We start from the raw sequence: 26,750 nt of genomic DNA on the forward strand, positions 1-26,750 counted from the left end.
CGTCAGCATCAGACATCAGACCTTTCCACAGTTTTGTCTGGGTTAACAAAATTTGAAACAAAAATGGACATAATTGACAAAACTAACATATATTGCTGAAACTAAATAGCTAGGAACCAAGGTTAAAAACAGTAAGATACAGATTAGGAGCCAACCTTAAAAACAGTAAGATTAACCTAAAGGCAGTTTTTCCAAATTTAAGAGAGAATCTTCTCAACTTCATAGAAAGGAGAGAAACAAAAGAAAGGGCATGATACAAGAAATGCAAGCTGTGTAATGATACAGTTTAGCCTCCGACAAAGCTGATACATGAATATGGTGAAGAACTTCTAACAGAATTAAGATTAAACGGAAAAAAAACTATGCTGCACATTTTCACCCAAATAAACATAATTCCAAGATTACCAAGAAAGCAAGAGAGAAACAGGTAGAGGTTGCCCATATCAAAAAAAAAAATAATACTCAATTAACAAATACAAAATAACAGAGCTAAAAACGACACAGTTAATGTACACAATTGAGACACAACCATGGGAGTATCAATTTACACCTTTGCTTCTTTTACACCGTTTCCCTATCTAAGAAAAAGAATCAAGACAGCTGGGATATGGCCATTTTCCTCATAATTAGAACCAGAGGAACAAACAGCTATCCCACCTTCAGCAACTTTTAGAATCTTGCTGTACAAACTAACAATGTATGCTCCCCAGCATATATTCATTCCCACTGGAAAAAAACCACAACAAATGATGAGAGAGATTTTTAACAACAAAAACACCTCTCAGCAACATCACTAAGTCACCAATCTATTTTCCTTTTTCTCCTCGATCACAGCAATCGACCACTCCCAAAACCATTCCTCCAACAAAAATCCAATCCCAGTCAAAGCATCATGAACTGTTAGTATAACAAAGTGCTGTCCCCTTCAGGAGTCAAAAAATGGAACGAGGCTGGGTATTTACAAATCAAAGGCAAAGATCATGCCAGGTTCGGTAGCACTATTTGACACGGAATTCATGTTTAAAAACTGTGAGGTTCTGAGTGAATTTGTCTCTGTTCTTCGATTCCAAACTCCTCGTAACATCAGCCATCAGTTTATCGAAGCATAGTGAGAGACGTTGTTGTTGGTCTGCAGGCTGCAAGTTGTCAAGAAATAAGTCAGCATCTGGAATAGCGACATTCAGCAAAAAGGCAATTCATCAAAAATATCTTAGATGGCACCTGATTCCACAGGAACTTCCAGTTATACTTGAGCAAAAGGCTAAAGATATTGGATATATAGGCCTCATTAGGTATTGCTACTGTTTTTTTTTATGTTTTTCATTAAACACAAATACAATGCGACAGTGTCCTGGTGGACCCATCAGTAGATTTATGGATTACTAGCAATCTATACATCTACGGGGATCGTTTGCCAACAAAGAAATGAGTTCTTAGCTTTTTTTTGCAGAAGATGCCATTTCTCATGCGGCTAGAGCACATCAAAGAGCTAATCGACAATGACAAAAATAAAAAAGTCTCTCTACCAACGCATCCACTCACCTAGAATTTGTATTTAAAAAAAGAAAAAAAAAAAAAGAAAAAAAGCCTTTGTACCCCAAGATAGAAAAGGGGCACGAAAAAGAAGGTTGAAGTTTGTGCTAACCTGAGAAGCCAAAATTTGAGCTCTTATATCACTAAACATCTGCAGCAGCAAACAAAAAGTTAATAAGAAGATATAGGTGAAAGAAGAAGCAAAGTACTTGGAAGAGCATACAAGGACATTGTTTGAGACGATGGTTTCATAAGAAACATAATAGGAAGGCATTGATAAAAGGATTGCACAGCTTGCATATACAGGACATGTAACAATGATGCAACCAAAAAACGTCGAGAAAAAGTGATGGAACATAAGATGTTCTTCATATTAGCTTTTCATTTCCTACAAAAAGAGGATAACTTGAGTTAAACAAGGTGTTGTATCCCTTTTCTTCTACTTCCCATAGTAATAGAGCGGGAAATCGTTGAAGGAGTCATCAACGTAAATCGCAACAAGGACAAGTGGCAAAAAAATGTTCTACACTTTCATGGAACTAAAGCAGAATATTGACAAGATTACAAAAAAAAAGAAAAGAAAAGAAAAAAGGCCATCTTCAAACAGCTTATATGAAGATAACACAGTAGAAACTAATTTCCACAAAACAGGCGACAAAAACCATGGGTGCTTCTTGCAAAATACTAAGCCTCTGACGTTTTGTGCAAAATATTATCACTTTCCCATAAAAGAGAATCTCCCAATGTAGAAAAGAGGCAAGTAAGCAAGAATATAAATGCCCATCGGCCGGGCCGTATCTACCGTGCCGTATCGTGTCAATAAGATATCGGCACGATACAGCTCCCATGCCGATGGCATAGCTCAAAACCCTCTATTCTTCAAATTAGTAAGTAATTTTCTCAATAAAGTTCAAAAGATTTGATAAAGATACATAATAAGCCATTAGAATATTTTGTTGCTACAGAAAAATAAATATTTCATGCCATTATGTGTCGGCACACATGTATTTTTTGTGACCGGCACGCATCAGCACGGCCCAGCACACACCGTGCCGTGCCGTGCAAGCAAGTTTCCGGCACGATCCTGTGCCATGGTACTTAAATCCATGCAAGTAAGTTTTCTTTCCTTTCTCATTTGAGCCTGGATCCTACATTGTTCAACTATGTTGAATGGACACACGATACCAAACACGAACAAGATACAACTCGGAGATGGAGCGTTCGCAACTCTGATAAAACAAGGATGTATTCTTCTCTACAGTATTTTTTTTTTAATATTTTATCACCTGTAGAAGGTACCATACTTACTTACATTTTCTCAGGGTACTAGCAGATAGCCTCTAGAGTCTAGAGGTCCCCCATCCATGCGGTTATGTTATGGATGAATGGAGGTTATTACTAGGGATTTATTAAGAGATCAAAACCAGGGATTAAAGTAGAAAAAGAAGACATGAACCTCCATATCCTACCAAATCATCGTATTAGTAAAGGTGGCCAACAAAACTACGAAACAAATAAATAACATAACAATCCATGTTTATCAAATTCTTATGAATCCTAGAAGGTTGGCCGAGTACAAAAGAGATCTTTCCTAGTCGCTGTTTAGTGCAAGCAATGTATGTATATATCATCTGAATACGCGACAGACACATGTCCATAAAGAGTTTTAAGTAGAAAATGTCTTCCACATGACATCAACACTAAGATAGTAAGAATTTTGGTACGTCCATGGATCATTATTGGTCACGCAGGGTCATATTATTACTACCAAGATAGCAATGAAGTAAGGCAACAAAATAAAACTAAGAGCAAAAGTTCTCCATATTTGACAGGGAGATTATTGATTGTAATTTGTAGGCCATCTATTTCATGATAGTTGGTGCAAGCTATACAGCAATGAACTCTTACCTGTTCACTGATGAGAATCAAGCTCAACGTAGGTCTGCTAAGACTCCATTGATTCCCTGAGTCTTCAAATAAGACTATCTCAAACAGGGTCTTGAGTATCTGTCGCAAAATCTTGCAGTTAATACTTGATAAGAACAAAGGACAAAGAAGAAAAGCACAAAAATACTGCTGAAAGGGAGGNGGGGGGGGGGTGTTGAAGGAGATATTTTCAACATTGTAGATTTGTTTCTTATACATGCAATCCTACACAAGATCCGGAAAGGCATTCCCCTTCTCTAGGAAGTAAATGAAGTCCACAAGGCAATTTAATGTAGTTGAACATTATATGGCCAAAACACATCTTGTTATTGGTATTTGAAACTGCAAAACCTGTCTCCCATAAATAAATCAGCTACATTTAGTTTCTTGATGGTCATTTTTAACAGTTTTAGTTAGTTGACCAAATGATAACATGGTAGAAGATAGCAAATAAGATATTTGCAATTAATTTGTATCCATAGAAAAGGCAAGCTGATGCTAATTTAGTCGCTAAAGTAACAAGGGTGACATGTTTATAAACTCCTAATTGGACGAGAAAAAGGAGAAAAAAATAAAAAAAAAGAGAAGGAAAGAAAAATGGAGGGCTGATGATTCTCGTGTGTAAGGCTGATCAATATCGGATGCTCGGAAAACGATTAAGGTTGTTAAGCTCTACTCTACTCCAGAAAAACTTCAAACAACTCAACAGAAAACTACAAACAGCAAAATGAGTCTAATCCAAAAGGAATCATTTAATATCAAGAATTTAAGTATCACAGCTCGGTTCTCAAGCCTCTGCACATTTGTTGAATAAAGAATAATTGAAGACAACATTTTACACTGGCATCAAAATTGTAAACAAAAAAAAAAGAAAAAATAACACAGAAGAAATTTAATTTCTCATGAATTAAAATTGTAGCACTAAGCCATATGAATAATAGGTATGAGGACACCAACCTCAGGAAATAAATTGGGGCACTCTACGATATGTCGAGCGAGATTCATTGCAGCTGTTGATGGGTTACCCTCTCCTACCGTAATATTGTTGAAATAATACGCAGCCAGGTTGTCAACAGCAGATGCACACTACAGGCGAGGTTTACTAATATAAGGCACAGCTCGAATAAAGTAAAAAAAGATAAATTTCTCTTGGTATTCTGAAAATCATTATAGTCATTCCTAAGGAAAGCTAACCTGATGCATATATAAATAATGAGAAAAAATCGATCTTTAAAGACTATAATTACAATACTAGCTTCAGCATTGTGAGATTCAGCACCCACATACCTGCGAAGAAATACCCGTATCCAGACCCTTTAAGCCAGATTCAAGTGATCCAACAATATGCATGAAAGTGCTTGTATCCAGATTTAGAATAAAAGTAATATGGTTGCTGAATAGAACTTCCATAAAAGCGAAGTAAGCTTTTGTAAGCTGACAAAGAGAGAGCGGTGTTAAATACAAACTGATCGATCTCATGTACAAAAAGCAGAAATCAAATATAAAGTTGCTTTACTCTCCACAGGACAAATGAGCCATCTAGGCATGATAATCTTAGCTCATTATTAAGCAAAGATTTGCCTTACTCTCCACAGGACAAATGAGTCACGAGTAACTACTTATCAATGATTTCATATCGACAAAGTATAAAGTTGTTTGAACAAGAGAAAGCGCATTCTGTAGTGCCTACATAATTGTATCTCACTCCTCATCACAATGTAGAAGAGAGATGCAACAGAGTAATACATGAACAATACTGACATCAAAAGGCCAGCTAGGCACAAGCTTGCCACTCTCTTCCACAAACAAGGGCGCGAAATTAAACCACTTAAAACTTTAATGATGTCTTTTAAATTATCTTATAGGCGACTCTGAAAGTTGTGACTAAAAAACAACAGAACAGGAAAAAAAAAAAACTATTGCAACAAAATGCAAAAAGAAGTGTATATGTACGCAACCAACTATAGATTTTTTTTTAAAAAAAAAACTAAGGTATTCATAACCATAGAAATTTTAGTTCACATATGAAATACTATCACGCCTACAGAATAAAATACAAATATGACACAAGAAAAACAATCTATTTCATTTTGATGGGCTCAAGATAGCAGAAGGTCAAAGAACTAGGATATAAGTGATAAGACAAGTCCTGATGACCCTTAAAGTTGCCAAGATATGGCCCGCACATGGAATAGAGGTGACTAGTACAGGAAACTCATACATAGTTTCGATATTAGAAACAAATGTATCAGTTAGTCCATTCGAGAACTTTAACAGAAACAAAGCAGAGCCCAAGGTCAACATACAACAAGAACATATTTTACTTTGAAATATGTTGAAGACATGTGAACTGATAAGAGGATACAAATTAACAGCACTACATGGTTCCGGAAGCTCATCAAACTGCTAGAGAAGTGCTACACCAGCGTACATATGTTTCGGAATTCAGGTCAATTTGGCAATAATAATACTTGCACACACCTAAAAAGTTGATAAGACAAGAAGACTGCAAATATCTGAGCATTTGGCAAACCGCTGTGACTGATTTATAGAAAAATTCTGTGCATTACGGACATGTACTCTAGAGCATATCATCACTTACATGCACAATTATAATCTAACTATTTTTCCATATGACATATGAATTCATGTATGTACACTCCTTACCGTAAAAAATGTAACCACTCATCAGAACATCAAAGGATGCAACCATATAAAACTAATTATAACTGAAATCTAAATAGCTTAGAGTGTAACAAGCATCTTCTAGATAGCTATCAACATGCATGGAGTTTAGCCAATCTGACTCCTAAAAGCCTAGGGAAGAAAGTCACTTCTACATTATTTTATTAACAAAACCATCAAAAAATCTATTAAACCGATAAATTCATGCAAATTAAATCCCATATTACCTTACGGAATGCAAAAATATCAGATAGAGGAATCGAAAGTGTCATCTTTAGAGAGATATCAAGGGCATCTGCTAGCGCTCTATCACCATATAGTTCAAAAACACCAAAATTGGCGTAATTCCCAGAGAAAGCTGTGTTGGATGCATAGTATTAGATAAAAGCTGAAATATAATCAAAGATAGTAAGGGGAAAAGATCACATCAAGTAACAAAGTTTAAAATAGAAATGCAAAAACAGAGGAGCAAGACATTGAATGCAAACAAGCCACTCAACCAGATAAGATGATGCAGCCATCTAATTAGCAAAACATATACGTTTACCCTTTTGGGCATATCGGCACCAAAAATGAAGAAAGAGTATCGCTTGAACCACTTTTGATTCTCAACGAGAGTGCAGAAAAGACAGAGTTCCAACTGAAGCTTGTTATTCATTGAGTCGACATAGCCATAAAAACATTGAATTTGCTGATACTCAACCCCCAACCCCCCCAACCAAGGGGAAAATAACAATGAGAAACACATACAGACAAACATGCGCTGGCACAGATTGATCATTTCACTTAGATAATATACTTATGTTCTGTTACAGAATGTGATCAAAGGGGCATCAGCACAGATGTAGGCTATTTATAGGGTTATAAATAGGGCTGACAATCCAACTCATTGTTCAGCTCGAGCTCGAGATCAATCGCTCGTTTAATAAACGAGCTGAACACAAGCTGAATTTTTCAGCTGAAAATCTTAACAAGATGAACACGAGTTGGGGTCAGCTCGCTCGTGTTCGGCTCGATATAGCTCGCTCGTGCTCATCTCGATATAGCTCGAATATATATATATATATATATATATATATATATATATATATAGGCCTTGGATCCTCACACTCAGCGGCACATAGCAACATGATATAAAACACTATCAAAAAAGGATAAATAATGTTTTGAGATATAAAAAGTTATAGAACTCTCAATTTAAACTTTGATAGATTCTACGTAGGTAACAGTATCCCCAACAACGGAGCTAAAGTACTAGTACTAGCTAATTAATCCTAAATGACCTTCCCCGACAATGAGAGGACTAGGTACGTACAGCTAGCATAGAACCACACGTCAACACCTAGCTAGCTAGCTAGAACAATATTGTTTTTTTTTTTGAAAAAAAAAATTATTGTAGGAATGGAGTATACTGATGGTGCTCTTCGGTGTAAACGTGTATGCATGATACATGATGCGCATACAGTGATCACTGATAAAAGTGGAGAATCGATCGGTTCTAGCACAAATAATAATAAATTTGTTAATTAAATTTAAAATTTAATTATTTCATATTTATATCTATGTTAAACAAAATGAATAATATATATATATATATTAACAAAGTAAAAAAAAAATATATTTTTTCTTTAAAATAAGAACAGAATAGAAGAGAGAGAGAGAGAGAGGGCATCTGTGTTCATGTACATNATATATATATATATATATATAGGCTGGGGCTACTATACTCATATGAGTATAGAGCTCTTTATACTCATAACTTTTCGGCCGTTCAGATGAAAAAATGTGCGGTTAGGATGAGTGGTTACGGTTAGTTTGATAGTTGGCCCCCTAGGGTTGAGTGGGTGGTTGGTTGAATAGTATAATCTAACGGATGAAAATAATTAAATGGTAGATCTAACAGCCAAAAACTTATGAGTACAAGAGGCTCTATACTCATAAGAGTATAGTAGCCGGACTCTATATATATATATATAGTCCATCTGGGATACTATCGATAGCACCAAGGATTTGGTGCTATCAAGTTTTCCACCGTTAGATTTAACCATTTGATTATTTTTACCTGTTAGATTATACTATTCAACCAACCACTCACTCAACCATAGGGGGCCCACATCATCTTAACCACACATTTCTCAATCCAAGGGCTAAAAAACTAATAGCACCAATAGCTTGGTGCTATTGATAGTGTGTGTGTGTATATATATATATATATATATATATATATATATATAGAGAGAGAGAGAGAGAGAGAGAGAGAGAGAGAGAGAGAGTGTTGAACTCCTATATATATATATATATAAAGAGAGAGAGAGTTGAACTCCTGTGATATATATATATATAGAGAGAGGGAAAGAGAGAGAATTGAACTCCTATGCTTCTAAAAGCACCAAGTCATTGGTGCTTGTAGTTTTCGGCCCTTGGGTGAAGGGATGTGCAGTTAGGATGATAGTGGTCCCCTAGGGTTGAGTGGGTGGTTAGTGGAATAGCGTAAGCAAAGAGGTGAAATTGGTCAAAGGGATAGATCTAACAGTGAAAAACTTACAAGCACCAAATGCTTGGTGCTTTTAAAAGCACCATTATGCTAGGATATATATATATATATAATATATATATATATAATATATAGCTAGAATGCTTCTAAAAGCACCAAAATTTTTTAGCCCTCGAATCTACCCTTTTGCCATTGAATCAAAAATCAATAATGATGATTACTAGTTGGACTCACCATTGTGATGATGCAAGAATCACTAGGGTTGATTCAATAGCCAAAAATGTTATAGCACCAACACCTTGGTGCTTTCAATAGCACTCCAGCTAGTCTCTCTCTTCTCTCTCTCTCTCCTCTCTCTCTCTCTTCTCTTCCTTATATATATAGATATATAGAGAGAGAGAGAGAGAGAGAGTCCATTACAATGCTATCAATAGCACCAAGCACTTGGTGCTACCAAGTTTTCTGTCGTTAGATATACTACTTTGACCATTTTCACCCCTTAGATCATACTATTCCACCAACCATCCACTAAACCCTAGGGGACCACTATAATCTTAACCACACATCCCTTCGTCCAAGGATTGGAAACCTAATAGCACCAATTACTTGGAGCTATTAATAGTATTCTAGCATAGTTCTATATATATATATATATATATATATAGAGAGAGAGAGAGAGAGAGAATTGAGCTCCTATGCTTTTAAAAGTACCAAGTTATTGGTGCTTGTAGATTTTTGGCTATTGGATTAAGGGATGTGCGGTTAGGATGATGTGGGACCCCTAGGGTTGAGTGGGTGGTTGGTTGAATAGCATGATCTAATGGGTGAAAATGATCAAAGAGGTAGATCCAACGGTAAAAAATTTACAAGCACCAAGTGCTTGGTGCTTTTGCAAGCACCATAGCCGGACTATATATATATATATATATAGAAAGAGAGAGAGAGAGAGAGAGTTGGTCTTGTGCGCTATTAGAAACACGGAGGCCTCCGTGCTCCTAAGCCATTTTCGATGATGGAGCTTCCGAATCAACGATCGGCTCCGTTAGACTTGATCTAGCGTATTTGAAGTATCTAGAAAATAAATGTTACAATTTTTCGATATCATTTACCTAGTGATCGAAAGGGTTCAAAATCAACGGCTGAAAATAAAAATCTCACAAAAAGTGGTGATATAGTACTAAAATTTTCAATCAGAGATATTGATCTGCAGAAAATAGTATAAAAAATTTTCTATCAAAATTTCATCGAATTTGAATACTTCTACATCGTTAAACTTGCAAACGATATATATCAACCATTAAACATGGTTGATTTTGAACCCTTTTGATCGCTAGGTAAATGATATCGAAAAATTGCAAAATTTATTTTCTAGATACTTCAAATATGCTAGATCAAGTCGATTCGGAAGCTCCATCATCGAAAATGGCTCAGGAGCACGAAGGCCTCCGTGCTCCCAACAGCACACAAGACCTACTATATACATATATATAGGGTAAATTGCATTGTTACCCCCTGCACTTTTGACGAAGTTTTACTTTACCACTCGAACTCCTAAAATGGACATCTAACACCCTAAACTCTAATATTTCGTTCATGTTACCCCTTCCGTCAGTTTTCCGTCAAGCTCCGTTAACCGAAAACTGACGGAAGAGGTAAAAGAAATGAAATATTAGAGTTTAGAATGTTAAATGTCTATTTTAGGAGTTTGGGGGGTTAAGTGAAACTCGCCAAAATTTCAGGGTGTAACGTAACAATGAAATTTACCCCAACTATAAATTATTTTATTATAATATGTTACTTATGGATTGACTACTAAACCTCAAGTTAGTGATCATGCTTGATTTTGAATTTATATATATTTTTTATTCTAAAATAAATCATACTATAATTTATCATACTTTAGAAGCATTGTTCTAAAGGATTATAAAATATTATTTTATATTTTTATATTAAAAATTTCTAATTGACTGAAATAAAGTACAAAAATTTTATTTTAGGCTACAATAAAATTACATTGCATAATTTCATAGGAAATAAGTGTATTTTTTAGAACAATGCTTCTAAAGATAAACGGGACAAACGAGTACTACAGAAAATTAACTGAGAATTAAAATCTCTATATCTGAATGAGGACACCTATTGTAAATCAATCATCTTAGCGAGTACACCAGGACAGTAGAGTGTTCGAGCATCGTAGGTAGTTAGTATCACACTTTTCTTATCTTTAAGCCACTCTAATTCATTTCTTTCGCTTTTATTTTATTACAATAAAATGTAGGATAAATTATGGTATAATTTATTGTAGGATAAAAAATATATATAAATTCAAAATCAAGCATGATCACTAACTTGAGGGTTAGTAGTCAATCCATAAGTAACATATTGTAATAAAATAATTTATAGTCAAGAGTCCTACGGGGTAAATTGCACTGCTACCTCCTGAACTTTTGGCGAGTTTTACTTAACCACCCGAACTCCTAAAATAGACATCTAACACCCTAAACTCTAATATTTCATTCGTTTTACCCCTTCCGTTAGTTTCCGGTTAACGGAGCTTGACGGAAAACTGACAGAAGGGGTAACATGAACGAAATATTAAAGTTTAGGGTGTTAGATGTCCATTTTAGGAGTTCGAGGGGTAAAGTGAAACTTCGCCAAAAGTTCAGGGGGCAACAATGCAATTTACCCCATATATATATAGACGGGGCTACTATACTCTTATGAGTATAGTCCCCCTTATACTTATAAATTTTTAATTGTTGATTGATGGGATGTGTGGTTAGGATGATGGTGGTCCCTACTTAGAATGATAGTGATCCCTAGGGTTGAGTGGGTAGTTGGTTGAATAGTATGATCTAACGGGTGGAAATGATCAATGGAATAAATCTAAGGGCCGAAATTTATGAGTATAAGGGAGCCAATACTCATAAAAGTATAGTAGCCGGACTCTATATATACATATGTATATATACATATATATATACATATGTATATATACATATATATATACATATATATATAGAGCAGGGCTGCTGTGCTCTCAGGAGCACAGAGGCCTCCGTGCTCCTCAGCCGTTTTCGATGATGAAATTTTCGAATCGACGATCGGCTCCGTTAGACTTGATCTAGCGTATTTGAAGTTTCTAGAAAATATATTTTGCGATTTTTGGATATCATTTACCTAGTGATCGAAAGGATTCAAAATCAATAATTTTTAATGGTTGATATCTGCCGTTTTCAACTTTAACGGTGTAGAAGTATTCAAATCAGATGAAATTTTGATAGAAAATTCTTTATACTATCTACAACAAAATCAATATTTCTAATCGAAAATTTTAGTGCTATATCACCACTTTTTATAAGATTTTTATTTCCAGCCGTTAAAAATTATTGATTTTGAATTCTTTCGATTGCTAGGAAAATGATATCGAAAAATCGCAAAAATTATTTTCTAGAAACTTCAAATACGCTAGATCAAGTCTAACGGAGCCGATTGTCGATTCAGGAGTCCCATCATCGAAAATGGCTCAGGAGCACGAAGGGCTCTGTGCTCCTGAGAGCACAGCAGCCCTGCTCTACATATATATACATATATATATATATATGTATATATATATATATATATTACAAATTTTTACTAAGATTTTAGGCCAATCCAAGTGTAAAGAAACCTATGTTTTGTGAATTTCAATTATTAAATTAAGATTCTAGTTTTTGAATTTTCCTCCAACTTTTCACCTAATAGTAGGACTGGCAATCTAACTTGTTGTTCGAGAGCCAGCTCGTGTTCGGCTCATTAATAAACAAGTTGAACACGTGCTAGAGTTTTCAGCTCGATAACGAGTCAGCTCGTGTTCGACTCGTTTATTAAACAAGCCGAACACGAGCTTGTCCCAGCTCGCTCGTGTTCAACTCGTTGACAGTCCTAGTTATAAACAAATTTTCTTTTTGGAGTATATCAACAACTATAGGTATTATTACCGGAATATCCGCAAAAATCACAAATAAATATACATCCCATTAGTAAAACATTGTCAATAAAGAAGCAACCATGCAAAAATGGAAAGATGAACATACACAAATTTCATAGGATTATTACATGCAAATGGCACAGGTCATCAGTCAGATACAGAGAATTTAGTGCAACAAGATAAACAGCACAGGTTAACTGAAATGCAGTGATTGAAAAATTCACATTATGCATGCACAAGTAACATATTAGACTTACCCCTTGAAAGAATTAGTAGTGAGATCCAGATTCCTTTGTATTTAGTTGCATAGATATCTGGACTATTTGGAAGAGATAGAATCCTTGAGCCATAAGCCACAACTAATTTGCTCACTTCCCGGAACAAAAGAATCCCATTAGGGGATGATGAATCGAAAGTCAACCTCTGAGCTTTGTTTAGAACAAATTCTGCCATGAACTTCAGCAATGGTGTTGTGACCTGCAAGAAATGATTAAATAGAAACTAAGAAGAAAAACTAATCAAGGACAAATTGCTTTGACAAGATTATGAGAATTACCTCTGGTACATCAGACCAATGTGAGATGGCTTTCAAGAGTAGCGGCATATGTGCTGGGTACAACCAGTCAAAAAGGAGTCCATACGTCCTACGACTGAACCAAAAATAAAAACATCACTAACATACTCCATTAAAACTGTTATAGAAACACCAAGAATAAGTACCTATTAGTTGCCATTGCAATCCCTCTTAGATCCCTCATCAAACCAATGAACGCATATTTCACAGCATCAGTGCGGAAAGCAGCATCAGGAGTTGCTTCCAATCTAATCATAACCTGAAATAGCACAAGAGATGTTTAAATAACTTGAATTGGAAGAAATAACAGAGTCCAAATGAAGGGCCCCTTTTGAAACAATCTGACAGCAATGAACAATCTGATAGAGCACCTGCAAAAGCGGCTCCATGGATGTTTTAAACTTAACCGGGCTATCCTCCATAAAGATCAAATACCCAAGAGTGTAGTAAAAGGTGGTTCTACTTCGAGAGCATCTGTATTCTTCCAGAAAAAGAAAATTTTCCCTCTGCATTTGAAGATCAAAATTATAACCTATCAAAGTATATTAAAAATAACGATGAAACAACATAGAAAAAATTATCAGGAGCAAAAGGAATTACCGTATGGTTTCCAATGATGAACTTTATACTATCCAACTTAAGCAGCAGCTTTCCAGTCATATAACTACAAGCAACTTTATGGAATTAGAATTGTAACACACCAAATAAAAAGACAACATTGAGGGTAAAATATCAATGACAACTATTTACCCAGAAGCAAGCTCCAGAAAAAGGGACAAAGTGTGATCAATAACCTCCTCACACTAAAAAGCAATTATAAGAAGTTTAATAATAGCTCACAAAGCTAGAAAACAGATCCAAAGACAAAATAGCAATTGTCACCTCGGTATAACACTTCAGATTTGTAGCAATTTTTCCAACTATTACATTGAGTAGAACTAAATGATCATGGAGCCCAAGAAGCTCAGATAATCTCAAATATAACTGCTGCAACAGAAACAGAATGCATCATACTATATATGTAATAAATTTCAAATGTAAACACAATATCAAACTTCTTTTTTTTTCACTTCATGCTACCTACCTTGGATGAATGTATAGCTTGATCCCCAATATAAGACTTCCTGAAGTTCTGGAAAAAGGTGATAATAGCCCGATCAAGTCTTTGCTTGCTTATCTCATTATATCTCTGTGAATAAGACATTAACAATCAATATCAGAACCCTTCAATATGCACTACGGTTCCTGTGAGTTATTTGCATATCTACTTTTTTTCAGAGGGAAAAAAATATTAAATAAGGAATGCATTTCGTAAAGCTCAAATAAACAATACTATCAGAAATATTATAACCGCAAGAGTTCATTCTTAAATTTGTAGTAGCCACTATGAAAGAAGCTCCATTCTTACCTGGGAATGCAATCCGCTGTCAGTTATACTTATTAACTGTAGAACTCGCGCAGCAAGTTCTGCATCTATTAACTCTTGTGACTCCAGGCTACAAAGCAATTAAGACAAATAGCTCTGTGTTATGCACAATAGTCACTAATAGAAACAGACGAGAATATCTTTACATACCTACAGCCAGTAGTCTGCCTGATCTTGAGAATAGCAGCGATTATATGAACTAGCCATGCAATTTGCCCTTCAATCACGGAAAGATCATTTACATTCCCAGGAGCTTGTGACCTTGCCCTTTCCTGCAAGTACCAAAAATTTTGATGCTCATAATAAACTTCAATGTAAGGGAAAGTTAACTTGTGAGAAACTCGATGAAACAAGAGTGTAGCTCCAGAAGTTGACTCCCCTCTCCCAACAGAAAACAAAAAAGAAAAAACTGAAATGAAATGGGAAATGGGACACTTTCATTGAGAAAAGCACTTCTGGCCAGACTATAATAAAAGAACTCGACAATTTAGACATCCGTATGAACAACAATAGTATACCGTGTAAGCCTGCAGAATAGGCTCCATTATATTTATGATGTACAAACTACTGCTTTGATACTGCAATACAGATGACAAAAAATATTATGAGTAAAATAAACATCGGTGATAGTATCTTAAAATTTCAGTCGAAAACCCAATAATACATACATGGTAGATACTGTATATATAACAGTGAGACAACGAAGAAATGCCTACCTGGAATCTGCAGAGATAAGGAAAGCACTCCAGCTGATCCTGGAGAAGCTCAACATTATCCAGAGGATTCTCTGAGAGGTCTTCTTGATAACCAGCCTGAAATGACAAGGGCCAATATAGTTAGAACCACCACCATTCTTTACTGTTTCCCATGTACGACATAACGGACAAGCTCATACCTGAACAGAATTGAACCTAGAGGTGATAAATCCCTCAGTGATCTTAGGCACCGTTTCATCTAGCAAGCTTGGGGTATCACCCTTTAAATAAGGCACGGACGTTACCAACCTTGACCATAGACCTAGAAGGTAATAGATGCTACTGCTGGCCCACTAGAAACAGGCAAGTAAGAAGGCATCAGCTGAAAGGAAATCTAAAGACGAGAAAAAAAAACAGCTCCAGTGAAACACTGAAGATATATGCATTAAAAAGTTCGAAACAAACCTGCCAAGACTGCAACGATGTTGTTGTGAACTCTGCTACTAAGCGTATCCATTCACCATATATTTCAACACTCAAAAGCTCTGACAACTGAACATACAATTCAAAATATCCACCAATTATAAGCATAAGTGCATAGCCAGCATTCTGATATTTTATATCACTCATGCTGCTGCAAGACTACAGCGTTGCAGCTGAATAAGAGCTTCACAACAGCAGTTAAATTTGACTGGCATTAATCTGTTAAAATGATATACAAATTAATGGAGTATAGCAACTTCGACAAATTCCTGGTGGTAACTGTAAGCTAATGTCACTAAGGATTCTAATAGAGTATTTTGTCCCACCCAAGAAGCTCCAAACTAGACTTCACAGTGAATTAACAATTTGTGGGGCCCTATCTATTCAATCTCTCGGGCTGCAAAGAAAACCCCTCTAATCCTCTGAGTCAACCAATCTTTTGACTCCATATGTGCGGTCCTAGTATCTATGAAGGTTCACACACTCCAGCAACAACATTCCGTTCTATTGCGCCTAAAATTATCTATTTCTGTAAATATGCTGCATGTTCCTTTTGTTGATTGCTAAGGAGGTACATGCAACATATCTTGTTTTTGTCACGGACTCACAGCATTGCTGTTATGATCTTAGGAGCACCAGCCATCACGGCGTAAATAAAAGCCAAAAGACCTCTAGCTAATAGTTCTAATGCACTATTATTGTTGCCATTCTTTTTATTTATCGACTGGAAGAAGAGAACATGAAACAGAGTAACTCAAAGACATTGAACGTCACAATCAAGCAATCAACAAAGCATGCATGTAAAAGAGATAGGAATAAGTCGTCGATTTCTCAAACAGAAACTTACATCATTTTTGCTCTATACACAACAAAAAGAAAAAGAAAAACCAGACAAGATTCGATTCTGTGAGTGGATATAATTCTCATTGCTTAGCAAGAACATGTGAACTCCTTCAAAGGAAGGCCTTAATCAAAGAAAGTGTGTAAAGAAAGAAAATACCAGATTTTAAATGACCAACATCAATTAAAAAATTAAACCAAAGTACAGGAAATCATTATTGCATCAGGAATGTTAGAACACATTTGTCCAAAGGTTTTACACTTACAATAATGGTGCAAGGAAACTAGAAAAGTAATTCTGCAACAAAAGAATAAATGGCTTGATGATAATATATTGATGTACTTCTACAATATTAACATTTTGTATGCTGAAAGCACAAAGGTACAGAATTTCCTGTCTAGCATTGAACTAGAGAGGTACCTTAAAAGGCATGCCCCCCAAAATGCGCTAGAGATTCTCAGAAAGTGAAATTATATGTCTAACCTTCCAGATAGATGATGTATCTAATCCATATGCAATATTTAATCCATAAGCAGTATCACAATTTTAGAGAGTTCAGATGAATTCCAAACTTCTATATGGATTTATAGGTAAATCTCATAGTTACGAAGTACTTCAGTGCAAATCCCTACTTTTGCGATGTGCATATAGACATATAGGCGCAACCAAGGATTTAAGTACCGTGGCACGGGGTCGTGCCGGAAACTTGCCTGCACGATACGGCACGGTGCGTGCCGAGTCGTGCCGTGTCGAGGCGTGCCGGTCAAAAAAATTCTTGTGTGCCGAAACATAATAGCATGAAATATTTATTTTCTTTAGCAACAAAATATTCTAACTATTTATTATGTCTTTTTATCATATCTTTTGAACCTTATTGAGGAAATTACTTACTAATTTGAAGAATAGAGGGTCTTGAGCTGTGCCATCGGCACGGGGTTTGTATCGTGCTGGTATCTTGTTGGCATGGTACGGCACGGTGGATACGGCCCGTGCCGGCGGGTACTTAAAACCTTGGGCGCAACTTACAGGAAAAATTACCACATAAATTATTGTAGTCCTCACTAGACGAAGTTTATGTTAATGTAACTAAGAATAGGAGACATAAAATAAATAAAAATATAAATTTTAATTTTAATTATTATCAAGAACGTACTTAAGTTATATCTTGCACATCACCTATTGATTGACACATTTGTATAATTAACCTTCCAAAATATTGACCACAAGAAATTACCTTGCACTTTATTGTGATTATTTTTGCCAACTTATAAGGAAATTTACGTGATTAAGAATATCAAAATAATTATACTCTGCAAAAAGACAAAAGTTTATTTGGTGAAGTATAACAACAGATCACCTGATAATTCACTTTGAAACGCCCTAACAGGCGACAAAATTCGTGGTAGTTGTCATGATCAGCAAGGCCTAAGAAAAGAGATTGTGTACGTTGTTAGATTGAAAAGAATTGGTAAGTGGCACAAAAAAGTACATATAATTCATATAACAAACAACATAAGCATCTAATATGCAACAGCTCTAATATTTAACAGCTCTTATGTACATAATAAAACTTCAATCCTACAGTTTCAGGCAGTAATTCTCTCATATCTTGTTTATAAGTGTTAGAAAAGTTTTAGCAAAACTACAAAGAATTGACACTACTAAGTATGGAAAGGTAGGGCAAAACTTGAGAAGAATATGATATGGCAGGGATACCAGAAAACAGAGGTGTGCACGCGCACTTCATTCTTAAAAGCTTTAGTAAAAAACTCAATTACCTAGACTTTATATCCAAAGGGCAATTATGACAAACAAATGAAATCACGCAAGCACTTCAAGGAGCAATTTGGGTGGTAGTTAAATTGGCAGATTCTATGGCCCAATAGTTAGCATACCGAAGTCACGTTCTGCTTTTCTGCTTTTCCATGCAGTGCAAACTATTCGCCCAAGATTCATAGTAAAGCTATCATAGTGGAACAGGTTTCACAACATCAGTTTGCGTTCTTTCTGATGGAAGCAAATGTAGAAAGCTAACTCTTTAATAGACGCAGGTCTCGTATTTACAAAGAGAAAATAGCAGCCATTTGGTCAAAGAAAAGCAGTAAATGCACAGATTAATCTACAGCTACCAATAACTCATGATCAGGAAAATCATGTCACATGTATACTATTCATTGCAGTCATACTGAACAACCCAAGGTACAAATGCCACAGTGCCACATTCATTTGCAAAACTTTTTGGCAGGATCTATATTTCCAAGATTATCTAGCAACACTGAACTAACTAATCTAGTCCTAGCAGCTGCTGGAGAAAATAGGGAATAAGTTCCCACAAAAGGTAAACCTTGGCCTGTTTGGAGTATCTCCTTGGTGCCAGCCATTAGATGAGACAGAAATTGAGACCTTGCAGGATCATCCGCAAATATGGACCGCCTTACTGAAGCAAGTCTCACCAAACATTCCAAAGCCTTAAAAAAAAAAGATAAATATGTGAAATCAGATTTTCAAGAAATACAAAGTACTCAAGAAAATGCAAAAGAATGGGAAATGAGTGATAACATTTAATAAGCCATATGATATCCTAAATTTCATAGAAATTCCAATCAAATCAGGAATGAAGAGATATAACGTCAAATATGACGACAAATTATCACCCAGGCTAAACGATATCACAGAATATGTAGTCGATCAACTTCACTGGTCAAAATTTCTCCACAAAGTAGTAATCATCTTAAAATTCTAACAATATATACCTCTTTAGAGAGTGGAGGCTCGGAGATTCTATAGAAATCAAAGAAAATCTGAAGGGTGGAAGGATCTTGTAAGAGTGGTCTCCACGAAGATGGTATCTGCACGAAACCAGAAATATGTACGAACAAAAATGGAAAAAAAAAAGAAAAAAAAAAGGAAAAAGTAAAGCCATAATTGATTTAGATAAAGAGCATGAAACAATAGAGTACCTGCACAGTACCAAATTCTTCAGAGCTTTCATCTAATGAGGTTCCAATGAAATCGAAAGACAAACACCGCAAAGCAAGTGAAAGAATATACTGCCTTAACAGATCAGGAACTGCGTTGGCATGGATAAAGCATATATAATAATATTGCAATGATCATCAGGAAAGATGCCCTAAAGGCCCTAAAGTGTAACAATCTAACATAGTAGACCATATACAAAACCTTGCATAGTCCCATCACTTTTAAGTTGATGCAGTGAAGTTAGAGAAATTTGGAAGATCTGGTAAAGCGACTGATCCCTGAAACTGCAAGCAACCTTCCGATGGAGTGTCAAAGGCATTCCTGGATTTGGCTGGCAAGTGAAAGACCATGTAAGTGATGCGTTAATTGACAAGTGATGCGTTAATTGACAAGCATTATAATGAATAACATAAGTTCAAGCTAGAGGAAAACTACAAGCTAAAAATTGCACGTAATTTGTCTGACCCTATATGTAATATACAGCCTGATCCATTAAAATAAATAAACAAATAATTCATAACTCATGACCCCACAGCCATCCCAATGCACATGCCTCCCCACAAACACACACCTACACACCCAGGCAAGCACATGTGGACAATGGTGCGTGTGCACACAAGATGCACTACATTTATCTGATAATAATAATATCAAGCGCCTCCAAGAGGTAAAGTAAATTGAACTCATGATATTTCAGTAAGGCTAACCTGGTTCATTTCAGATACCAGCTGATTTAATATCTTCAAACCAATGGAATAATGATTTGGACTTGCCTGATAATGAAATCAACAAAGACATAAAAGTTAGCACAAATATTACCGTTTGATCTCTTACATAATAAAAAACTGCAAAGCCACCATAGAGTTAGTTCTGGAAGGCAAATTGTACAAAATATAGGGCAATGTACAAAAAACAGGGCAAGAAATCATCAAAATACCAATTATTCTAGACATCCAATTGCTATTTATTACACAATCTATTAGAAATGGAGACTAGAAAGGAACTGACATAACCACACTTAATTCAGACTCAGATTGACCCACACTCAATGGCATTATCAAGATCCTTACCAATATCGAAGAGAAAAGAAGAAAAAAATGAGCTTTCATACTGTTATTTTATTTTCTTCCTTTCTCTTCACATTCAGAGAGGAAATATAATGGGGCTCAAATTTTTCTCCTCTTCTCTTCCTTTCTACCCTAAAGTTCAAGTCAAATTGAAAGAACTCGATCTTCTCTCCCAACTTCCTTTTTTCTCCCTTTCTTTTTTTCTCTGTCCAAACAGAACATTAAGAAACAAATAGAAACATGCATGGGCATTCAATAGTCATATAAGAAACATTTTTTTTTATCAATAAAAGACAGGTTATGGGTACAAGACAGTTCATACATGAAGCTGACAGATATATCTCACAAACTATAGTTTGGTTTTACAAAGCCATAATTAGCTTTCCCTGTAGTCATGCATTTTCATGTTTATTCTATCACACAAAGTTTGATGTTATACCTCCTATTTATCAGCATGTTAAAGATATCAGGCACACTAATCCTTGATAATACCGTGACGATGATGATAATCCAAAGTTTTGCAATAGTACAACGATAACTAGAATTCACCAAGTAGAGTTCAAATTTAACAATCCCTCATGGAATAAGCAATTTTAAGACCACTTCCAGATCAAGCAGGAAAAAAATGGTGATATAATAGTAAGTAAAACACATACAAGCCAAAAAAGGGATTACAGTGCACTACTAGCCCCTGAACTTATATTAAGGTTTCACTGTTTCCACTCCGGTCCTTGAACTCTTAGGTTGGACATTTGACACCAAATTTTTTGAAGTGCATCATTTTTCTCCTGGTCTTAGAGGAATTTATTCCCTACACCTATTGCATGGCCCTCCATCCATCCCTACCATGCTCAATTTCTAACCGGAGACAAGGCTACAACTGAGAGGGTGGTACAGAACTACATATGAGATTGGATCGGTGACCAATAGAAGTGTGGTGCGTGGACACACGGATCCACCCACCATAGACAATTATTCTTTCTCTAATAGTAAATGTCTAAATGAGGAAAAGGAGTAAAGTGAAATACTTTCAAAAGTTTGGGCTGCCGAATGTCCAACTTACAAGTTTGAGAACAAAAGTAAAGGTTGGTTGAAGTTTGGGGACAAGTGCAATTTATTCCAAAAAAAAGGAGAAGATAAAGAGGGCATAGAAGACCTCCTGGTAGCAATAAAATATACATGAAAACTAAAGATAAACACGCAACTACTGAAACCAAAAAAAGGAAAAGAATTTGGCAACAAGAAGAGAAAAACATAAGGGAAAAAAAAACATAAGAGCCACATTATACTTTATACCTGAAAATAAGGATTGAAGTGTCTATCGGCACGGACCGTATCTACTATGCTGTATCGTGCCAACAAGATATCGGCACGATACAACCCCCATGCCAATGACACGGCTTGAAACCCTCTATTTTTTGAATTAGTAAGTAATTTTCTCAATAAAATTCAATAGATTTGATAGCGATACATAATAAACAGTTTAGAATATTTTATTTGTAAAAAAAAAAATATTTTATGTCATTATGTATCGGCACCCATGTATTTTTTGTTACCGGCACACACCGGCAGAGCCCGGCACGCACCATGCCAGCAAGTTTCCAACAAGACCCCGTGCCGCGGCACTTAAATCCTTGACTGAAAGATCTAGAAGAAGAAGTTCACAGTGAGTTTGAAAAAGATTCTAAAACCTCGGCTTTCAATTCAACTAGTTCCTTACGATTTTACCATAATGATAAGACAAGTCATGTTAACTTAGGCAGGTTCTTATAATACAGAACGAGATTCATCAAGAACCTCTTGAACTCGGGAAGCAAAAATGGTGCAATTTCTGAACTGAAATTAGGAATGCTATAGAGTGAACCGCCAGAAATTTGAGCATAGAACAACTTGCTACTCTAAGATGGATCCAGGTCACCCAGTGCATTGCAAGGCAATTTGTTTCAGTTTCAGATCCTAAAGCCTTTTCACTTGACTTTCATCAATTTCCTCTCTTGAACTTAATACAATCAAAAGTTCCAGCACATTACTACACTTGGCTGTGAACAAGAGAAACATGAAACCTCCTTACCGGTGAGGATCAAATCATCTCATCCTAACCCAAGCATTGTTGAACCAAGCCTTTTAAGCGCAAAGTGAAGAGAATCACTCATTGGTTGATAAGACAGGAGGCAGGAAGCTAGAAAAGAAGACATCTATTTTACGGCTGAAAGCAATGAAGTGTAGAGCAAAGATATGACTACAAGAGTTTAAAATTGGCTGGTTAAAATATAGGTTTACAAAAGGAGGAGGTAATAAAGCAGAACTATAAGCTTTTCCGTATTCGTTCTACACTACGGAATAGCCAGTTAATGAATGAATTATGCAAAATTACAATTATGAGTTATTCATATTTGAGAATGACATGCATATGTAAAAATAGTAAAAGAGACGTTATAAAAAAAAAACACTTGAATTACCTAGATAGAGTAAATATATAATAAAGTGGAAACCTTTATTATTTTGCATTCTTCATAGACGCAAGATGTACACAGATTTGAAAATACAAAGCATAAAGAATCTTGATTGTTAAAGATCGAGCTAACCTGACTCAAGAAGCTGATTGCCTCCTTCACAACATCTTTAAATCTGTCATCATCAAACCACCCAAATTTTGTAATTCGACATAATAGCTGAATTAGAGATCCAGTTACAAAGTTCTGCAATTCAGGCCCTCTCGTAGCTAGATAATTTATCACATAATTCCCTTCATACAGATCACAAATAGGTCAATTTAGAAGATAGAAAAAGAACTGAAAAGATGCTTTCCTGCAAGAGATTCTCATTTAAATGATGAAAGGATCAATGAAAACAAAAATAGGCGCAGGCGTGCAACGTAAGAGCAGATTTAGGTGAAATAAAATATTGTTGGCATAATCTGCTCACACTTTATAATATCGACAAGAGGAATAAAAACAAACAGCTAAAATTCCAACTATTTTAAGTCTAAAGATATTGAATTAGACAGCAATAATGTATAGTTCATACTATCTACAATATTTACATCAACGCAACATAAAATATAAAGAGAACAAAGTGCACAAGCTACTAGACTATGAAATGAAAAATATAGCATGTAAATTAACAAATAACCAAATATATAGGAGGAACGGTGCATATACCTATTTATATGTATGTGTATATATGCATATATGAACGAACTACATTGGCAAAAATCTAAGCATTGATTTACATAAAATCCAACGCTACTTTCTACAACTAGAAATAGAATATTACGGATATCAAGCCGCAATTGTAAAGAAAGACTGCGGTCTGTCACTTGCTTCAACAAACTTGAACTAGCCAGCATCAAAGCATAGGGGTTCATCGCATTGTCCAAAATGTATTGGCATTGCACAATGTAATCAGAGTTTGCAGAAAAGCATTTCAAGGTATTTTCTGCGTGTGCTCGTTCAGCTGAGTCTTGAGAAGTGTAAAGCCTTTCACACAAGGCTTCCAATTGCGCTAAGCTCTCCATTGATGAGAAAACAACCAGTATAACCAAACTTTTGGATGATCAAGAACCCAAGAAAAATGTCACAAGCTGATCCTCCGTCCCACGTAATATTGAATAAAGATCAACCGATTTCCAAAATTGCTGTCACAAATTCAGCGAGAAAGCATGAAGGGCCAAGTTAATCTTGGTTCACATACACAATATCAGAGTACCAACAAAGTTTAGAAGTTGAAATAAATGATAGTACCACTTCACTGTTGCATTACATATATTAGTACAATATAAAAGTTCCAGTTCAATATTTGCCGATAATACACATTGTGAAGAGAAGTTCAAAGCTAAATGACACAAGAGAAAACTCTGATCAAGTGGGTTTATCCCCAATTCAGCTACAACTTGGAGCCTGAAGGAAGCACCAAATCTGCAAAATGAAAAATTCCAACCTGACATTAATTAGCGAGAAGTCAAGAAACCTTAATAAATACATGTACGATGGTTTCTCATTCATATATCTGAAAAAAAAAAAAAGTAAGTTTAACAGTACAGTGACAGACAATAAACGCTACAAACATTTCAAACTAACATAATGGTTCCAAGATATGATATCAAATATAAGATTGTCCATGATAGTGCTTCGATTTAATTGATTCATCCAAACATTTTGAAACACCAGAGCAAGTTTATTAGGAGTTGTCAATTTGAAAAGATATAAACACATAGAAGCCTAATTGGCCACGAAAGTTAAAAGAGCCTTCCTCGGGCTTAGAGAAAGTTCCATCTCCTCATTCTTTTGGCATGTTTCTCCTAATCAATATTTGCCCTTCTTACTGCAATATAATGCTGTCACTCATTATTTTGCAAAGAAATCAATCTTTGGGCTAATTACGATCTCTTACTATCTCAACAAATCAATCTTTGGCTAATTACAAACTCTCCTTGGATAGTATCTTAAACTGCCCGTTTATATACTTTTAGATGGTTCAGAAAGGGAAGTGCTAACAAGATACTTAATCACAGCATGGAACCAAACTCTGTTTTGTAACATTCTCTTGGACTCTTTGTGCTACTATTTTCTTCCTTCGATTAATTTGGAAAAGTGAATGCCAAACCGATACAGCCTAGCTGCCTAAGAGGCTCTTATATATCCCACTTTTATTATTAGCGCGTTCACAAAAGGTGAATCAAGAAAAATTCTCATTTGGTCGCGGGCAAATATGCCGTTTCTTTACCACGTTAATCAATGCCATTATTCGCATCATTCCCATTAATGCTTCCCATTAATTATACTTCTCGTATTGTGCAGCTATAGATCCTCAAATCCTACGATTTTCCATCAAAGTTGCTTCTAAGATCAAATCTATACTTCATCGCCTCTTTCTTAGACCTCAAGCCGCAACACCAACATAAAGAACAAACCCATTCACCCACATTACCGATCATATGCACAAAAAAAATACCTCAAGAATCCCCAAAGCACCGATCCCCCAATCAAACCGATTCAACACAACACAAATCCGGAACAAGAACTTCAAATCGAAGCCCTCGAATCCAACGACCTCCCTTCACAGCATCATCCACCATTAAAGATCCCAAAAACTCCCCCAAAAGATCAAATTCCCGCGCCCGGACCGATCGAGGCAAGCTCAAATCCAAGAAACGCCGAAATCGAGCGAGAATTCGATCCGAGATCCGTCGAAACCCGCATCGAATCTCCCCAACAAAACCCTAAAACAGTGCGATTACATGTAAACAAAAGGTGCGGGGATCGGTTTGGGGAGGGAGAGATACCTTCGGTTCCGCGACACCCTCTTTCTCTCTCTCTCTCTACTTTCTCTCTCTTCCACCCTTCCTCTCTCTCTCTCTATCTCTCTATGTGAGAGGATTAATAAAGGCCCGAATCAGGTGGGGGAGGAGCGGAGAGGGGCATTGGGGCGTAAATTTGGCGATGTTTGGAGGTATTTAATCAGTTACTGTATCCTCCTCCCCGCGAGAAGGAATTTTATACTACTATCACACTTGCACCACGTCATCAATACCAAGTCAATCATCTTTTTCTTTTTAAATAAAAGTATAATAAAAATATTTTTTTATAATCATGATGGAACATATATCTCTAAAAGAAAATTTTTTATTAATTTATTATACCACGCCACTAATATACTCGTTGTATTCTAGAATTTTTCCTGCGCGACGGTGGACTTTATCTGCGCTCGCGTCTAGAGATTTCCAGATTTAGGGTTTTCACGTTTTTTGAGTTACAATGTAAAAAAGGCCCTTGGGGTAAATTCTAATTTGACCCCTATCATTTAGCATATTTGTATTTTTTTTATTTTATAATTAAAAAATACACTTAACAATTATGCCATTTTATTCAAAAAAGATAAACAATCAAAAAAAATTAAAACCACAAGATAGTTCAAGTATATAAATTGATCCTAATATTAAAACATTTAGCATAAATAGAACTATATGATAATTAAGTATTATTTTTTGAATCAGGGATTGTTAACTGAAAATATATTTAATTACAAAATAATTAAATATAATTTTTTGAATAAGGGGGTGACAGATGAAAATACGC

The 26,750-nt window shown here is 35.7% G+C and overlaps 1 protein-coding gene across 6 annotated transcripts; it reads right to left on the reverse strand.

The window, feature by feature from the left end:
• LOC109708866 (exportin-7) lies at nucleotides 448-26,129 on the reverse strand. 6 transcript variants are annotated; one of them, XM_020230756.1, is made up of 30 exons: nucleotides 25,958-26,129; nucleotides 25,627-25,894; nucleotides 23,950-24,590; nucleotides 23,259-23,419; nucleotides 20,314-20,379; nucleotides 19,808-19,937; nucleotides 19,588-19,697; nucleotides 19,381-19,476; nucleotides 18,972-19,095; nucleotides 17,985-18,052; nucleotides 15,769-15,855; nucleotides 15,504-15,656; nucleotides 15,325-15,420; nucleotides 15,127-15,186; nucleotides 14,759-14,880; nucleotides 14,591-14,678; nucleotides 14,267-14,371; nucleotides 14,065-14,169; nucleotides 13,933-13,985; nucleotides 13,783-13,846; nucleotides 13,554-13,688; nucleotides 13,329-13,441; nucleotides 13,165-13,258; nucleotides 12,866-13,085; nucleotides 6,372-6,502; nucleotides 4,747-4,893; nucleotides 4,417-4,545; nucleotides 3,442-3,540; nucleotides 1,646-1,684; nucleotides 999-1,136 (listed from the first exon to the last, which is right to left on the reverse strand). In XM_020230756.1, exons 3-30 carry the CDS (start codon nucleotides 24,188-24,190, stop codon nucleotides 999-1,001), a joined length of 3,174 nt encoding a protein of 1,057 aa, XP_020086345.1. In that variant the 5' UTR covers nucleotides 24,191-24,590; nucleotides 25,627-25,894; nucleotides 25,958-26,129. The 6 variants fall into 6 exon arrangements, with proteins under 6 accessions (XP_020086343.1, XP_020086345.1, XP_020086347.1 ...); XM_020230758.1 differs by having other exon boundaries at nucleotides 23,950-24,310; nucleotides 24,436-24,590; nucleotides 25,627-26,129; XM_020230757.1 differs by having other exon boundaries at nucleotides 23,950-24,310; nucleotides 24,417-24,590; nucleotides 25,627-26,129.

The sequence above is a fragment of the Ananas comosus genome, linkage group 4, assembly GCF_001540865.1.
Source record: "Ananas comosus cultivar F153 linkage group 4, ASM154086v1, whole genome shotgun sequence".
NCBI lineage: Eukaryota > Viridiplantae > Streptophyta > Magnoliopsida > Poales > Bromeliaceae > Ananas > Ananas comosus.

Excerpts from the sequence above, each read along its gene's own strand:
- LOC109708866 (XM_020230754.1), bottom strand. The coding sequence starts at position 24,190 with ATGGAGAGCTTAGCGCAATTGGAAGCCTTGTGTGAAAGGCTTTACACT. Across the intron at positions 20,380-23,258 it reads CAATCAGCTTCTTGAGTCAG|GCAAGTCCAAATCATTATTC; the intron begins GTTAGCTCGATC and ends TTTCATTATCAG. Across the intron at positions 14,372-14,590 it reads ACAGCGGATTGCATTCCCAG|AGATATAATGAGATAAGCAA; the intron begins GTAAGAATGGAG and ends TCTTATTCACAG.